This window comes from Rhinolophus hipposideros (assembly GCF_964194185.1).
Source record: "Rhinolophus hipposideros genome assembly, chromosome: 5".
NCBI lineage: Eukaryota > Metazoa > Chordata > Mammalia > Chiroptera > Rhinolophidae > Rhinolophus > Rhinolophus hipposideros.
In genome coordinates this window covers 34,639,070-34,658,291 of record NC_138051.1, presented here as the reverse complement: position 1 = coordinate 34,658,291, position 19,222 = coordinate 34,639,070, and the positions used below count along the sequence as shown (strand labels likewise).

Genomic DNA, 19,222 nt, shown 5'->3' with positions numbered 1-19,222 from the left:
AAAAAGAAGATCTTAAGTAAAGAGGACAACGGGCCAAAACCAGAAACAAAACAAAGGCTTGAATTAAGGTAAATGACTGTAACATCTTGGTACCTGAAGTGAGATGCAGGGCAAAGTAAGTCTACCCCAGGTTACTTTGGTGGGGAGTGGGAGCTGATGGTGGTGTTGTTAGGAGAGGGTGGGATCCAGCAAGGAGGAAAGGAAGAGATTATCAGATTTCTGCTTCTTCATCGGGACCCTAGTTGGCTTGAAGGAGTCTTTATTCCCATGCATCAGCAGTGATGTGGAATAAGACATGTACTGAATTTCAGAAATTGGGGATCTCTAGTAAATAATGGGTGACCTATCCCTAAAGAAAGAACTGCATGAGAAGGCCCAGTCATAGAAACCGCGTCATGAGGTTCACCCAGTTAGCCAATCCAGATGAAGTGAATAGTGAGTGGCTCACCAGAGAGTGTAAACTGCCAATTTTAATTTAAGCCAGAATGTGGTGGCAAAAAGTCACGGACACAGTGCCCTCCAGTATATACATATCCCTCTTTCTAAGGCACTATTACAATTGCACACTTAGATTTAAAGCTCCAGGAGCTATCCAATTCTAGTTTTTTTCTTCCTCTAGATTTCCATTCCTCGCCTCAACTTCTTCTGTTGCTTGATTCTGTTTCTAATCTGTTTCTAGTTGGGGAATGAATACCTGTTCAGCAATACCTGTTTAGCAATGCCTGAAAGGCCATACAAAACACAAGAGGGATGAGATGATAAGTGTCATGCGGGGTCTCTGATCTCGCTCTCCGCAGCAGAACACAGTATATGGCGAGGCCAAAAAGGAACACCAATGGAGCCATAGATACGGCAGTCAGACCACTATATTCTCACTGGTGTCTGGGTTGGAGAGACAGGAAGCAGGAGCCACACGATCCGCAGCCTGCTGTCTGCTCCTCTGCCAACCAACCAACCCCCTTGCCAGTGTGGCCACGCAGTTATATTAGTGGCTTAATGGCTCACTGGTTACAGCTGATGGCCACCCAGCCACAGCAGATGGCCATCTGATCACAGCTGATAGCCATCTACTGCTCGAGCCAGCACCTTTCCGAGAGCCTGGAAACTGCTCTCTGGGACTCTGTCCCCACAAGAATAATTTTCTCCTGTATTCTTATTCTGGGCTTCATCACAGGATCTTGAATTTTGTTACTCTTGGTGAGAGAAACCATTCTTTTTACTCACAACTTTGTACATACACACATTCTCGACTGACACTAAATGGTGACATACAACTAGAATGAAGGTGGCTGGTGGGCAGACTGACTTTAGAACCCTCCACCCAGGTGGCACTGGGCACTATTAAAAGAATATCTTTTTTTAGGAGTACTCAAGCATTCCTACGGTATGAAGAGGTGAGCTGAATTTCATCTCAAACACGTCTGCCTATTTTAAATCGATTAGTGCTAGCTATATATGCTTTTAATAATAAAAATAGAAAAAAAACAAAGTTTTTGGTAAAAGCAAATGCAGGGCTACTTGATTCAGTACTCAAAACATTTATTTTTGTGGCTATGGTCTAAGGTTTAAATACTTAAATCAATCAGAATGGGTTTCCTTATCCAGTACAAACACATGAATTTTAGAGGTTAATGTCATGGGACAGATCTACAAAAAGTAAAAATGGAGGTTTTGGCATTTTTATATTAGCAAAAAGTCAAATGCTTTTTCTTGTTCTGCCTTTAATATGTTTTTTTAACCTCTGAAGTGTCCACTCAACGAGCCCCAGAGCTCCAACTACTGATCTCCACGGCTTTTCCTAATTAGTTTAGTAGGTCCTCGTTTCCCTTTTCACCAGCTGAGTTATGAGGCTGGGCCTTTTCTGTAGTATAGCTGTTAGTCTTTGGACATTTTGAAACTGGTGAGCTCGTGAGTCAGGAAGTTAAAAATGGGAAGAGATGTTTGAATTGGCTAAGCAGCTAACATTCTTAAAACTGTCCTTTCTTGGAATGAGGATAGCTGGATCAGAACCTGCCTCCCGTTCCTGCAGGCTGAGCTCAAGCCACTGCCTCGATGTTCCCAGTGTTCCCTGAGTATCCCACCCGCACCCTCACATTCATCACAGACTGTGAGCTCCTTGAGGGAAGGACTCACATTCATCTTTGGGTGTCAGGTACATAGTAAACACTAAATAACAGTTTTGTTGAATGATAAACAAAGGAATCCTCGCTCTGACACTAATGAATTAATCTTGGACAAGTCACTTAATCTTTCTGAGCCTTGGCTTTCCTATCCATTAAAATGCTTTCAATTTCCTCGAGAAATGGTTAGGCTCAAATGAAATAATGAATGTGGAGTGCTGTATAAATGCAATAGATTATTACAGCTGTTGTTAATAATTACCATTTGGATTTACACAATAAAATTGCGCTATTCAGTGGGAAGAACAAGGGCGGTTTCTAATGGTCTCAACATTTTTTCCCATAAGGAGCTTATAATAATCTAGTTTTCTTAGAATTCTAAAATGTGAGGTCACACCCACACAGTCTTTTGTTGTGTTGTTTCTCCCACATCTTCTATGCCCCCACTTTTAGCCCCCAACTCCAACATCCCCAACTCTTCCAGGCTCTGGATCCTGCTCTGGAAGAAGTGACGTGCTCAGGTGACTGGGCTTGGAATTTTTATACGTATGCATTTTCATTGTGGCAACACACTTCTGCAGAAGGTGTCCTGGCTCTGCTGAAAGGCAGGATTCTGCTGAGGTGACCAAAAGGGCTGGTGGGACCTGATTGGTGCCAAGTCGGCCCATCTCTAGCACCAGTGCTCTTTACTCTGCAGATCTCTCACTCCTTCACATCACCTGTTCTCCCTCTGCTCTGCTGCCCAGTGAAGGGAACATAGTAGGAGAAAATTAGAATGAAGAAAGAACACTTGGCTATATATACTGGGGATGCCAAAAAAAACCCCACGTATACACATTTTAACAGATGTTATCGATATATTACTTTTCGAAGTTGAATTAGGGTAGCAACGTGTAGTATGACGTTCACTCAAAAGATGGCGTTAATCAAATGAATGCTAGCGTCACTGCGCGATAGGCAGGATAGTCAAAGAAAATGGCAGAAGGAGCACAAGACCATTTTGAAGTGGTATTTGAAATTCGAGAATGTTCTCCTGACTTAACACCCCTTCACTTCTACCTATGGGGGACCTTAAAGGATGTGGTGTACCGTAGAAAACCTGCTATACTGGTGGTACTTCGAGAAGAAATTGAAATGGCGCAGCGATACAAGTGGACACTGTGGTCAACGTTGCCCAAGCAGTAGTTCGCTGTAATCAGAAGTGTCTGGACGCTGATGGTAACCACTTTGAACACTTCTTGTAATTGCAGAAGTCAAACGTGACTTGTATTCATCTTTTGTTATCGGTATACATATATATATGTATATATATATGTATGTATATATATGTACATATATACATATATACGTATATATATGTGTATATATATATATATATATATATATATATATATATATATATATATGTATAGGGTTGTTTGGGAGCTACTAAGCTGGACCTAACAAAATACATAGATCTATCTTAAAACAACAATAACAAGAAAACAAGAACCATTATTCAAGTACTGATGTAATAGCGTTCCCATTCCTTATGTTCAGACACTAGTAACACAGGATTAACTGAGTTTAGATTGAATGGTGCCAGAGACTTCATAAGATAGCATTTATCCAGTGTAGAATGAGTAATTTCCATAGACAGCTGAATTATTTGGGAATCTATACAAGTAACTGAAACTTCAGAAACCCTGGAGAGCGTTAAGTGCCACATGCACCACATGTCCCCAATTCCCTAAAAGAAGAAAGGCACTGCAGGTGAATCCAGTGCAGGGGATTATTTTTAAGTCAGTAGAGCAATGCAAACATATTGTTTGCTTTTTGTCATCTGGTTTGTCTTAATCACGAACTAAAAATTCATTTATAATGCTATATACAAATGCCATGTTTATATCAATATCATATGCTGCTTGCTTGAAATCGTATACATTAAAATTAAGAACAGAAATCCAAGTTAATGGTCAAAGACAACCAATAACAAAACCACCAAATTCCAGTTGTCAAACATCATTTAATATGTATATTACTGTTTTGTTTTTTAACAGTAATTATTAAAACTAAAGTGATATGAGTGTTTACGACTTCCTATTGAAAAACCCAAATTACCGAGCATTCATTTCAGGTTGAAGAAAATCACGTGGCCGTCCCTGTGCGATGGCCTAGTGACTTTATATCCTCTTGTCAAACCTCAGCAGTTTTATTTGTAGTGATACATGCCGGAGAAGGTTGGAGGTTAAAGTTGATAGGAGGGGCAACAGGAAAATCAACCAACTCCTTTCAAGAGATTACAACCTTTAACATATTTGGGTCTGTCGGCAGTTTTTGCAAATGTTACAAGTCTGGTTGGTGGTGTTTTTAAAAACTGATCCTCAAATCAGAGGTCAGATGGATCTAGTAAATGCCCTTTTACTTTGATATAATCCCACATGGTTAATGTACTCCCAGTTTATTGCTGCTGGATTTTTTTTTTTTGTACTTAAATCTAAATTAAAAAAAAAAAATCTACTTCTTTTCTCGTATCTGAGATCTTGGAAAAGTGAAATTACTAATCCCCAATTCACGACATGGCTCCAAAGTAAGGGAAGCAATTGTTGGAAGAGGAAAAAAAAAAAGAGGGAAAACAGGAAAAAAAAACAAAAACACCCGTGCTGGAGACGAACTTTGGGGTCTTTAGCAAGGAGGCATTTTATTAGTCATTGGTTCCGCTCTCCAGGAAGTTGTTCAGATTCTAGCAGCCTCACCCTGAACAGAGGGAGATATCTGACTACAGCGCTGGCGCCTCAGTAGGGTATTCTAACAAAGTCACAAACTAAGACCCAGCAATGACTGCCAAAACATCTCATTGTAGTATCTGTTTTCCTTGACTTGGAATATTAAGGGTAGCCCAGCATTCAGTACTTCTAGTTACCTTTTATCAAATGTGTAATTTGGGCCAGGCACTATATATACTTCAGCTCAATAAATCCTCATAATAATCTAAATTGTGCTCATTTTACAGATGAGTAAAAAAAAGATCAAGTGATTTGCCCAAGGCCATACTGATGGAGAGTGGCCAGATGGGAATCAAACCTAGCCCTTCCCTCCTCCAAACCTGTGCCCTTTTTAGTCATTATAACGCTTCTTGGATTGTAACTAATGATGCAAATAATTTCTAGACTATCCCCCTCCATGTTTAAATTTTTAAAATCATCATTAGTTGATTTGAATGCACAGTGTGGTACTGCACAGCAGCCAGGGAACAAGACTCAGCATGAAACATCCTTGGGTCTGGTATTGGGTCAGCATGTAGTGGGAAGTGGGGTCTAATAATATTATTGGATGTTACTAATTATTAAGAAAAATGTTTTAGTATTTAAAGAATTCTCTATGTCACGGTAATTGACAGCAGTTTTACAACACTAAACACTTGTAAAATTAAAATGATTCCAACCATAAATGTTAACTCCATTCCTTTCTGTTTTCAAATGTTTTGTCCAATTCACAGATTACAGAATTTGACGCTGAGTGACAATCTCATTGGGCCTCAGCTTTTTCACCCTAAAGGAGAGGTTATATCTCTGGGAGGTCTTGGCTGGCTGTAAAAAGTCCAGTGTTTAATTTTTTCATTCCCCTGCTTATGATTATTGAGTGAGCTTATAAAGTTTTTTCAAGGAACTACCGTAGAGACATCAACCTTTATGAATGAAAATAAGAGGAAGAATATAACTTTCAGAAGAGTTCACTTATAAATAAGGGCATGGAGTAAATGAAAACCCTGGGCTAACTGAAGCCACAAAACAGCTGACTCTTTTTTTTTTTTTTTTTTGTGAACTCCTGTAACTACACATAAATGCTTTAAAAATAAATTGATTCAGGAATGACCTGAAAGGCAAACTATTTTCTCATTCAGAAATGTTTGTCACAGTGTTATGAGAACCATCAACTTTTATTTAGAGAGATAATATAACAAACATTTTCCAAATATTGTCACTCATTGTTTAAGGTGAGGAAACACACGTTGGTTGAAACATTATTCTTTTTTTTTAATGCACTAACTGCTAAGAATCTGCCAACAATTTGAAAAATATTTATTTAAAAATAGATTCTCTAAAAATTTCTGGTAGAGAATGTTCCAACTTTTAGCAACTCCCTGCTTTCCTTTACTCACAGAGTGTCTAAGTGTGTGTACATATATATATGTGTATGCACACATATATTTATATGTGATATGTATATATATATATATATATATGATTTGTAGATAACAGATAATTTTGTTAATTTTTATTTGTTTGTTCTATTTGACATAGATAAAGAATTAAGGGAAAAAACACAGGACACCAATAATTAGAAGCCCTCATTTCAAGTCTCAGGGCAAATAAACTGGACACTAAAGAGGGCAGGCAAATGGTTTAAACGCCACTCAGTATTCTGAGTTTAACTACTTCTCTTATAAATACCCTCCTTTCCAACCCAAATTTAATGGAAAGGAATAGAACAACACGTGTCTTTAGTATCCACCTTTCCCTCTTTCCAGCTCCACTGAACTGCTTCTGTTCCTTCTCCATTTTCACACTGGAGCTTAAGCAATAATCTCCCACTTGGTTTCCCTTCTTAGTCTTTGCTATAATTCCACACCACACACACACACACACACACACACACACACACACACACACACACACACACACACCCCAAACAGACAGCAGCAACAACAAAAATCCCACAAACCAAACACCTCTAATTGGTTTTCCAAAATGTGTCTGAACAACACAACTATTTCTAAATATCAAATCTAACTGTGTCAGCAATTTGCTTAAAAACAAACAAACAAACAAACAAACAAACAAACAAACACAATCTACACTGCCCCAGAGATAATGTTTGAAACCTGTGGCATCCTACAAGACTTCACCCGGCTCCTATTTTCTATGCTCTTATCACACTACAATGGTTGGCAGCTTCAACTTCAAGTTTCTATGCCTCTGCACATGCTGTGCCTTCTGCTCAAAACATCCTTCCCCGTACGTCTGTCACTCTCCTCTAAACTGGGGCTTGTAGGAATTAGCCTCCTGAACTTCCACTCTATGTACTCCAGGCACATCTCAATCCCAGTACTTTGTATGCTGTAATTATTGGCTTATTGGCCAAACTGCTGGTTTACTGTTCTGCATCCCCCATTAGACTCAGCTCATTGAGAACAGAAATTGTATTTTGGGGACTCTCTGTATTCATAGGCCTAGCAGAGTGCCTGGTTCGTGGTTGGCTCTTTGTAAATTCTGCTCAGTGATTATCTGAGTGGTATACTAAAAAGATTGAAAGGCTAGGGATCTATTTAAAGACGTGTCATTCGAAACTTGACTGTGTGATGGGCAAGTTTCATGCCCCTTTTTTAAATTCCCGAATATTTAGGTGTACTTCAAAATACATGTTCCTGTTCTTTAGGCATGTTTTTAATATATGAAGATCATAATCTCTGCCCCTATCCGTCTAGTGGAGTGATTTGGGTTAGGTAGGGATGCAAGATGAATATCCATAAAATGATTTTAACTATTTTAGAGAAAGCTATACTATAAAACAAAAACAACAACATTATTATCCAGGACAATCACAACTTTTCTCAATCTCTACTTTGGAAATTAAATTTTTCTTAAAATGATGCTTTTTATTTAGAAAGCAATACACACACACATACACACACACACACCAATCTTTATTGCTTAAAATAATAGCAAACACAAAAAAACCCAGGGATTCGTTTATTTCAAAGCCTTAAGAGGGATATTAAAAATTAATTTAAAAGATCCATTTAAGAACTCAGATGCCCAACTATGTATGGCACAATTATGAATAGGATGTTTGTAAATATTTCTATGTCCTATGATTTGAAAAATTTTTAATAAGTAATATTTTAAAATGAATACATTTAACTGATATGAATCAATTCCATACTTAGACATACTAAGGATATGTGAAAATAATATATTCATAAAAATTTATATATATATACATATCAATAAAAGAATAATAACGTAGATGAGAAAGCAAACTGGATAATAATTGCTTTGAAAGTTCCAGAGACTCCTTGGAGTTCAGAGTTCTGTCCCGTGGGCCACGAATATTTTTAGAAAGTAATGGTTAATATAACAGTGACATCAGATTTGGATTATTCAGACTGTAACACATACCAAAGTTGAACAAATTGTTAAATAAATTTAAAAGGAGATACAGTAAGTTGATGCAGGCCAGCATCCTATTTTTATAAGCTCAGCACTTATCACAGAATGAGTGCTTAATGGAAAACAATGACAAATTTACTTATCTTTTATATGGCCCTACACCTGTGCTGATAACAAATGAAGTATGCAACTTAATGTAAATTATTTTAGTGGTGAAAGTAAATCACTGCTTTTACAAATGTTGGGGACACTGCAAATTTTTTCTCTTTAGCTTTATTATAATGCATAAGGAAACGTGAGTGTTCAAATTACAGGTACCAGCTGGCTGGGTTGTTGTTAAGATCCAATTATCATAATCGGGTTATACATATACTCTGCAGTATGCAGACAATAAGAACACACCCACTTACTCACCCTTTCTGCTTACTGGCTTAGTGATGTGTACTAACGCAGTGAGGGATACTTTAGGTATTCCCTAATACTATAGGTGCTCAGCTGTTTTGGCGATGTAGGAAGCTAGACAGTGTAGCGTTCAGGTCAATAGCCATTTACCAGAAAACGTTTACATCACAGAGACCTCCTCCAGCCTAAAAATTCAACGCCTCCAATTCCACATGGGCTAGGTAGAGTTGTGCACGAAATGACAGTACACTTGAAGGCCGTTTTCAAATGTAGTCTGAGTTTGAAGTGCAGAGGAATCCAATTCAAATGGGTAGAATGCAGTTCAGCTCAGACATTTATTGAGATGTATTTTACCTCAGTTAGTCAGAAAGACATTCCAGGATCAGTTGACTATGACTTGAAAACAATATATTTATTCCTTTATTGCTTATTTTCTGTCTTTCCCATCATAACATAAGCTCCCTAAGGAGGGGGTCCACATGTGTCTGATTCCTTGCTGCATTGCTAGTGCGCCCCGAGTGGTGAACACAGTAGGTGCTCAGTGTGTCTCTGTTGAATGAGTAAAAACATTACCCTTGCCTGCGAGGAGCTTATATTAATTTGGCACATTAGCTATGGCAAAGAAGTAGGGCTCTTACTTAACTAGACCCCTGGATGCAGCTAGAGAGAGATAATCAGACTCAAGAACCCTCTGGCTTCTTAACCAAACATGGAAAGAACGGTAGCGAGGCTGGCTGACATTCGCTCCCTGATGGAGAAACCAGGATAACCTACCTCTGGGGTATAGACCACAGAGTTTGGGAGAGGTACTTGGCAGCCAGCTGCTGTCTCCACTGAAGCAGATGGTGCTCTGAAAAGCCTGGAGAGAAGGTGGGCTTTTTTTGTTAAAGCCCTCACTGCAGAATTCATTTTTACAAGTATCAGGTTAGAGTGACAAAGACTTTTCCCCCCCATTAAATAGGATAGAAAAAAGGTTGCAAAGTTCCTACTGTCAATCATCTGGTGATAGATTTCAGGATGGCCCAGTAAACTCGGAAAAATAGAGAGGACACCAAAATTTGCAGAGACTTCTTAAAAATGCAAAATGGAAAAGACTTCTTTAGAATGACAAAGAAAATATTTAAGGCAATAGGTTGATGTACTGCCTCGTCTTGGTTTCTCTTATGCCTTGGGACCCCGAGGACGCATGTCATGTTCATTCTGTAACTAGGCCTCATGCATCATCAGAGGTGACAGGGACCCTGACAGCTGCCTCCACTGATGGAGAGGCAGATGCCAGAGATGTTTTGGCAGTTGTCTTTGATTAGATTAAAACATAAAAGCTGCACACTTAGAACCTGATACCAAGAAGAAACTGCAGAACACAGAGTATCTTTAGGTGTTCAGTCCAGGTAGCACGTTACGAATAGCTGAGTAGTCTCTTCTACAAGCATCTCAAGATCGTTCCTGAATTCTCCTGTTTTAATTTGCTTCACACTTATCATCTATCCTAGCCACTACAGTTTAATGATTAATAATAATAAAAACTGCTAACATATCTGAGTGATTACTATGTACTAGGCATGGTTCTATACACTTCACACATATGAACCCATTTAATTCTCACAGCATCTTTATAAAGTGGACTCTAATATTATCCCCATTTTTGAGATGAGGGAACTAAGGCTCAGAGAAGTTAAGGGACTGGCCCAAGGTTTCACAGCTTATAAGTAGCAGAGTCAGGCTGCCTTGGTGGCTACTCTTCTTAAACCCATCACTTTATTAGATCTTAAGTCTTAAATGAACTTGCAATAATACCCTAACTCTCAGTGGTTTTCTTTCTAATCTATACCCCACATCACTCCCCTGATGATCTGTTTAAAACGCTTTTTTCCTAATTAAAATATTTCAAAGGCTCCCCAATGCCAACATGATTTCTCCAAATTCTCTTCATTATCTAGTTCTTATTCCTCCTAGCTCTCATTTCTCCAGTCTCAACTTCTCCATGTCCTGACACACAATTTACACTTCAGAAATACCAAGGTACATACCTAAAATTCCCTAAATACACCATGTTTTCATGCTTTTCACCTTTGCAACATACAACTTGGTCTGCCTTTTAATCAGTTTCCTAGAAAACCCGTGAGCTTTTCTTACGATCCAACTAATGGGTCTTTCCCACTCACTCTTGCCTGAGTGATTGTTCCCATCACTCAGCATGGGGACCTTATGCTAATCTCTTACTGCATTTAACACACAAATTCCCTCTTTTACATTTTTGTTCATTTTACCAGACTGTGAGCTCCCTGAGGTTAGGGACCATGCTCTTCTTTGATCTTTTCTTCTTATCTGAGTACCTAGCATACAACATGTGTTAAATGAATAAATAAAGATGAAAATAAGTGAATTTCAGCAATCTGCTGCAGTTTTGAAAGAAAATGAGTCTGCACTTGGAAATACTTATCACACAGGTAAACAAACAATAGAAAAGCTCCAGAAGAAGGTCTCAAACACATTGGGGTCTCAGAAATCTATGAAGATGTGAAGAAAATTGAGAGCAAGCAGTTCAGAAAATAAACCTAAATTTGAAGGTGATTTGAAAAAGTTCACATAATCAATGTTGAATTCAAGAGTCTGTTTAATTTTTGCCTTCTTTCTTTGTTGGCCATTAAAATCTGAAAATGTACTGATTTTTTGTTTTCCTCTATATTAAGGAACACTAAAACAAGAGAAAATAATACAAACACTAAAAAAAAAATGAATTGCTTTGCAAAAGCTTAGAAATCCCACGAACATTTATGTCTTGAAGTTAATAGTAAACTTTCATATCTCACTTTGGATCATATTATTTAGCTCAAACTATATTTTATATGTTTATTACATAGATGTTTCATTTCGTCTTATCTAGTTGGATTCTTGATGGTGGTCCAATTACATGGATCTCCAGTTGCAACCCTTCTTTTCCTAGTACAATAGGTCACATACACAAGACATTTTTTGCAGGTACCTGGGTAAGTTCTATAAAACTTTGGATACTTTCATTTACTCTTTCCTTCTCAATTCACACACACACAAGACTGTTCCTGGCTTAAAAATAACATTTTGTGCTTAAAATTTGTATCTTTAATTTTCAGGTATTCAAAAAAACTAAACAACAGACCTGAGAGTCCTTATTTTTCCCCCCAGAAAGTTCTTTGCTAGTGTAATGGGCTAAACTGTAGCCTCCGAAAAGTTCCTATGTTGACGTTTTAAATCCCCAGTATCTCAGACAGTGACCCTATTTGGAGATATAATCTTTATAAAGGTAGTTAGGTTCAAATGAGGTCATGAGGGTGGGCCCTAACCCAATAAAACTGGTGTCCTCCTACGCTGAGGAAATCTGAACACACATGGGTACAGAGGAGAGATGCTCCAGAGATAGGGAGAAAACAGCCATCCAAATGCCAAAGAGAAAGGCCTTGAACCATCCTTTCCTCATGGCCCTTGGAAGGAACCAATCCTGCCGACACTTTGATCTCAAGACTTCCAGCCTCCGGAAACTGTCAAAAAATAAATTTCTGCTGTTTAAGTCACCCAGTCCACATATGGTCTTTTGTCAAGACAGCCCGAGCAAACCAATATACCTAGAGAGTATCATTTTATTTTTCAATAAACTGAAAACATGCTTTACAAATATTTAAAAAAAAAGTCACTTGATGAGACGATAAACTGGTCTTTAAGGATTTTTAGACTTAAAAGACCTAGTTAGAAATATTTTGGTCTCAAAAATACTGAAGGTAAAGTTATTACTTTGTTTCTTCAAGGGTTTCATGTATGTAGCAAGGAGTGTATTCGGAGGCTAGCTCACAGGCCTTTCCTTTTTATGTTGCTATGCTAGTTCCTCTTAAAGAGGAGGTCACATATTGGAGTGGTTCTGGGATACATTTTGTTTGGCCTCCAGGGTTTTTTTTTAAATGGAATTAGTTAACAGTATTTAAAATGTAGGAGGAGACTAAACATAAAAATCTGGATTTTCAATATTGTTTGAAGAATTGGAAGATCTGGTCATATTGGGCTCATTATATCTACATGGTCACAAGAGGATGAGACATAGGGGTGGCGGCTCCCTGTCAAAGCCTACTTGTTCTCAGGTTCACCACGGTTCTCATACTCTAAGCTCTCTGCCTGGCCCCTGCAAGCATTTCACTTTACAATTTCCGGTCTAAGGGAGGCTATCTGGGCTTTTCAATGAGAAGTGTGGTTAGTTAGGGTGCCCATATGGATGTATTACTTATTTCATTGGAGACAGCACAGAAATGGTAGCTCGCCCCCTCTGCTCCCAACCCCACCTCACTCACATCCTACCATTAATGTGATTATCATCTATCTGTCAGTAGTCCACACAAGAGTTCCCAGGAGGGTATTCCAAAGAGGACATTGGGTGTTAGATGCAAAAACTGAATTTTGGTCAAGTAAGTTCAAGAAATGTAGGGTTAAAGAATAATAAACATGTCTCCTTGCTATAGAACTTCTCTTTGAAATTTTAATGTAGTAGGCAACATTGTCTACAATCATTTGACCACCCAACATTTGTTTTGGAAAATATTTTCAGTGAATAGCATTCAGTGAAATTCTGACCCAAGCAAGCCCTTTTCCCATACAAAATAAAATCATTCTCGCTAAGTAATGTGGATTTGTGTAGCAAATGTAGCATTTGAGATGAATATTCAAACAGAATTTAAAAAAAGAATAAGACTTTGCATGATAGTTCATGTGGAATATTAACTCCTCAATTTTTGTTGGCTCTGACATGTGCAGAGATGGCCAACACTATGGATCTTTCAAATTCAATAAAACACTTTTGTATAATTCTCCGTAATCAAAATGGAAATAGGAGGATGCGTACATATTTCCACTTGGCTCCAAGATGCCTCTTCTGCCTTACTTTAAATTTGCTAACATTTGGAATAGTTGCATAATTAATTTTGATGCTTGATAGTCACAAGTAATAGTTAAAATGTGTCACTGTGTGCATTTCTCATAAAATGTTTAGCAAATTAATTTCAATATCCTCTCCAAACCTACTAATAGCATATAAAACAATATCAATAATAATTACTATTTTTTAAGTTGGTGTTATTTCTCTCAGAAACTGCAGTGGGTTTCCTGGGAAAACAAAAGCAACGGAGAGGATAGCCTGTCTTGTGTTCTTCAAACTGAAAAACTGAAAGACGGATGACTGTTTATTTTTATTACATATACATGAGATTTTAACATTCCTTCCAAATGTCGGAAACTTTGGGAACATAGAACGCTGATAATATGAACAACTGTGCCATTAATATTGGCCTGTGATAGTTACATTTTAAAAATACATTATGCTTATTTATAATAAATCTATTCATTCATTCAACAAATATTTGTTAAGAACTTAATACATATCAGGCCCTGTTCTAGTCTTGAGGATACAGCAGTAGACAAAAAGACAGAAATCCCTGCCCTTGTGGAACTTTAATTCTAGTGGGGCAAACAAAATAAGGGGCAATAGAGATCATGTGAGTAGGTGAAAAGGACTATAGAGAAACACAAAGCAAGCAAGATGCAGGCTGTTGGGGAGGGTCAGGGTAGATGGGAGAAGGTGATACGGTGTCTGACTTTTGACACTGAACCATGTAGCTATCTAAGGACGTGTTTCCTGCAAAGGGAGCATTCAGTGTAAAGAGCCTGAGGAAAAACGCACCTGCCAAGTTTAAGGAATAGCAAAGATGGCGGAATGACTGGTGCAGAGTAAGTGAGGAGGAATGGAGCAGGAGATGGGGTCACAGTGATGACTGCTTGGCTGTGAAGGCTGAAATCAGGACTCTGGCTCTTCCTCTGGGTCAACAAGGTGACCGCTGTAAGATTTTTAGCAAAAGATTAACATGATCTGACTTATATTTGATGATCTGGATGCTAAGTTGAGAAAGGTTAATGTCATAAGAATCATTTAGGGGTAAATGAATAAAATTTTTTTCTACAAAAAGTTAAATGGATTAATGAGCAAAGTTTTAACAACTAAAATCTGTGACCACACAGTACTTTTTCCCTTCCCAAATTTCCATTTTCCTCAAAGCCTCTCATTTTTTAATTCTGTTTTGAAGGTATGGATTTCTAAAGGATTGAATCACATGATTGGCGAGTGTTCATTACTTATAAATGAACAAATATTAGATGTTGGGAAATTAACATCAAATATAATTAATCTCAAATGAAAGAAACAATTACTAAACAACACAATTGCTAAAGGGTGTGGCAAATGTATATTAAGATAACACTAAAAATTGATATGCTAAGAACTTATTGTGGAATCTTAACATGTCTTACAGTCTACCAATTAGAAATAATGTATATGACTATGAAAAGATTAACTTTAAAATTTAAAAGTACAGACTATATATATAGTCTTTTAAATTTTAAAGTTGATCATATACTATGCATATACATACACATATGTATGTCTGGTAATTTTAGTGATTTAGGAAATTAATCTCAAATAAAAATGATTTAAAATGGTTAAAAAGTGTGTTGTAAGTATAAAGATAAGCATATTTAAAATAATTGATATGATAGAGTTATAACATGGAAATCCTTACTTAAAATGTCTCAGTGTAGTCTACCAATTAGAAATAATATGTGTATTACTATGCAAAGATCAACATTAAATTTTGAAAGTACAGTAAAACTACGTATCTTTGGTAATTTTAGTGATTAATGCTTTAATTAAGAGATGAGGTACGTGCAGACATATGCAATAAACTGACATAATTCATCATATTGCAAAGAATAACATGATGAATGCATATGTATATTGTGAATTATACAACACACATGCAAATCATATACTCATTATCATGCAGAGACATTATTTTTCCTACAGTCAAAATGCAACAAATCTTCAAGTACTACTCAATCTACTGCATGACTATTTAAGAACAAAGTAGTTTGTGGTATCTTTTGTGGAATAATAAATTAAACTGAGAAACTCAAGTTAATGGAAAACCAGAGCAGACATTTTTAGCGGCTACATCTCTGTATGAGCTAAACTGGAGACCAGTCCCTGTACTATGCCTCTATTGTTTCATAGCATCATTTAAAATAGAGTCTAGGCACTAGAGATTTTAATAAGGTCTTCAAATCCACTGCAAAATTAATCTCTCTTTTTTTAAAAATGTTGAACAGTGACTACATTAGTCATTGACTAGTTGGAAAAATAACAACACTGGTCCGGAAACAGTTTCTCAACGAAAGAGTAATTACTTAAAAACACAACTCTTCTGAGGTTGATTTGTCTTTGAATGAGGTGTCCTCAAATGAAGATAATTTAAACATGAATACATTTGGTGCTTGGAAGTAGCTGGGAAACACTGTTGCCTGAGCTCTTGGTAAGAGCAGACTAGCTCTCAACACCTTGACAGAGGCAGAGCAAGCAGGCTGAAGCAAAGCTCTCGAACAGGCTGAAGCTACTTGTAAACAGCTACTTATCACATAGTCAGGTTAACCTTCTATAGTTAATGCAACTTGAAGACATATTGCTAATTAGGCTTTTTGACTGAACTCAGTGGAAAATAAATTAGCTTTCCTTTTTTTTTTTTTAATATGAAAGTTAATGTTAAAGGGAAGGAACACAGTGCTCTGAAATTCTTACACCCGACTACAGAGAATTAGTGTTGTGTTAAAAGGAACAATGTATATATGGACATGTTAATTAAGATAAACAATGCAAAATCATTTTTTTTCCAATCATTTTGAACTTTAATGTGGGTAAAAGGGCTTCTGTTAGTGGCAGAAAGACTACTAGGTGTTCCTAACGTAGGGGTGAGATTCAATCAGCATATATGAATAAGAGAAGGCCTTTTAAACCTATTATATACTTCACTGCGTTAGCATTCTCACTCTTAAATCAAACCTAAAGAAAAATATTTATAAGATTCACCATTGTGTGAATCCAATATCATAGCTTCTGTGGATGACTTTTTCTCATCTGGGATACGAAGATAATACCCTTATTAGTAAAGTAACATTATGAAATTTTATAACTTTTTAAGACTTCTTAAAAATGAAGAGTCTATTTTACTTTCTAATTAAATCTACTTCCCAGAAAGGTCTTTAAGGCTCTATAAAGTACACTGAATTTTCTTATTGCTGACAGTTCTTGAAACCACGCTTGAATGCTTTCTTTATCCTTTGGTGAACAATTGAAAGATCATATGCTAAAAGACCGTGCTTTCTCCTTTCCTTGCCCTGTAATTAAGGCATTTTAATATATTTCCTCATAGTTGTCACAAGAGCAAACTATTAAAATTCATAGATTGAGACAATTTTGACTCCTATGATTATATAAACACATATGATATGTATTTTTCCTAATCAGGGATTTGAAAAAAATAATGAAACTCCTTCAAATAAAATAATTAATCTCTGGAAGGTTAAATTGAACCAGGGTTTCTTGTGTTGCCTTAATATATGTAAATTATCTACAAAAATAGAAAAATACAATGAATTTGGTTAACTATCCTTTAATACCAATAAGGTAAATGATGAATTCATATTACAAAAAGATTTTCTCTAAATCAAGGTATATTTTAAGAGTTTGAGACCTTCAGATTTTGTTGTTATCATCATTTAAAGATAAAAATACTGCTGTACGAATGTCTAAAGACAGCCAAGTAAATACAGACTTTTAAAATCATGGAAAATTGAGATTTTAAATGTACATATATTTTTTTTTCTTAACAAAGATACACTTGAAACACATTTAGTGTAATATCCTTAAGTTAGGAAACTATATTTACAACACAAAAACATGTTTGGTAAACAATGATATTAAAAAAAAGCTTAAAATATGAGTTATAAAAGCTTTAAAATTCATTTGCTATAAATATAGGACTGAAATGACACATTTACAATGTTTTTAAACAACAACAAAAAAGATTCCTAATATCATTTAGGAAGCTCCATACTTTTAAGAGTACAAATAAGTACGCTAATAGGTTTCTGTCATATTTTGAATAAATGTGCATAGTTCTAGTTCTAGTGCATAGTGCGTAGTTCTATCCTAGTTCTTTTGTATATTAGAAGATACCAGGTTTGCTACTGGGTAAAATATTGTGATTGGATTTGGTGTTAGCCAAGTAGATGATTTTTTTTGGATAAACTTTGAAGATTTAAAAAAAAAAAAACACCTTTAGATTATACCTTATGATTTTAAAATTAAGATTGGCAGGAAGAAAACATAATATAATTTTATATTAAAAACCAATACTTTTGGACAAGATTGATGTAACAACCTCCCTAACATTTCAGGTTTTCAATTAAGAAAACAATTTTTTTTCAAAAAAAATTTGAATATGTAAAAAGTAGAGCATTCCCTCACTAAATATTCATCTTACAGATTCTATATCCCCTTTTACATTTCTCTCTCTCAACTTATTTATTTTGCTAACATTATTTTAAAAGAAATCCCAGGTCACAAGTCACTCCACCTCTATATATTAACATACGTATCACTTTAAAAATAATGGACATTTCTATATATAACCACAATGGCTCTGTCACGCCTAACAAAATTAACAGTAATTTCTTGGACTTAAGAATTCATACCAATCCATATGCAACTTTTAATGATTGTCTCACACATTTGTTTTCTAATGGAAACAAGGTGCAACAAGGTCAACTGCATTGGGTTATGATGTCTCTTAAGTTTATCTCTCCTAGGACAGTTCCTCCACTCCCTGTTTATTTTCACACCTTGGTCTTGTTGAAGAAACTGCTCTGACTTCTTTTAAATCAGCCTGGGATGTACCTGTTGAAAAAAGTGCAATACTTGGCTGACAAATTGAAACCTGTCAAAATTTTCAAATTTGTATTTTGGCTATAGGGGCAAAGGGGCAAAACCTGAGCCATTTCTGCCTATTTAATGATCTGAATAATTTCCAAGAAGCCCTAAAACAATTCTATCCTTTATTCTAAAGAGTCTAAAACTGTAATCATCATTCATAAAATTTGTGTTTTATAACATTGCTTTGATATATTGGCAGTTAGTAAAATAGTTTTTATTTAACAGTGTTAAGATATTTATGTATAAACTAAATGACATTAAATAAGCAAATAAATGTTTGGCAATTCCAAGTTTATGAATACTTTTCTTAGAATGTATAGAGAAATAAATGTTTTATAATCAATCTGGGAAAGAAATACAAGCTGGCATGTCTCTTAACTTTTTTTTAATCCTTTTTAAAAAGTGATCATTGAACCAGACAGGAAAGTTTTCATTAAATAATTTGTGTGAAGTTTAAATATTAAGTTGAGCTACTAGGACAGTAAATCAGTTGATGGCTCTGTCTTTTAAAAACCTCATGTTGTACTTTCTAATGAGAGTTGTACAGAAAACTTAGGAGATTATAAAATACTGATGAAAATCACAAGTGTTAGAAAAGAGAAAATGAAACTTTAACATATCTCAGTGGTATCCGTATTAAATAAAATGTAAACGAACATACATAAGATTGGCTTAGTCTTTCCTTGCAACAGCGTTAGCTAATAAAACTTCAA

The 19,222-nt window shown here is 36.1% G+C and overlaps 1 protein-coding gene across 3 annotated transcripts in view; it reads right to left on the bottom strand.

Annotated features, from left to right (window-relative positions):
• The window catches only part of CDIN1 (CDAN1 interacting nuclease 1), a 223,145-nt gene that overhangs the window by 58,613 nt on the left and 145,310 nt on the right, over window positions 1-19,222 (bottom strand). The window contains exon 11 of one of the 3 annotated variants that reach the window (XM_081049982.1): window positions 17,175-18,473. The exons of the other annotated variants lie outside the window; for them this stretch is intronic. Within the exon in view, the coding sequence (XP_080906108.1) occupies window positions 18,458-18,473 (16 nt within the window). The 3' untranslated portion in view covers window positions 17,175-18,457. Of the gene's footprint in view, window positions 1-17,174; window positions 18,474-19,222 lie in introns of those variants that run through there. 3 annotated transcript variants of the gene reach the window in all.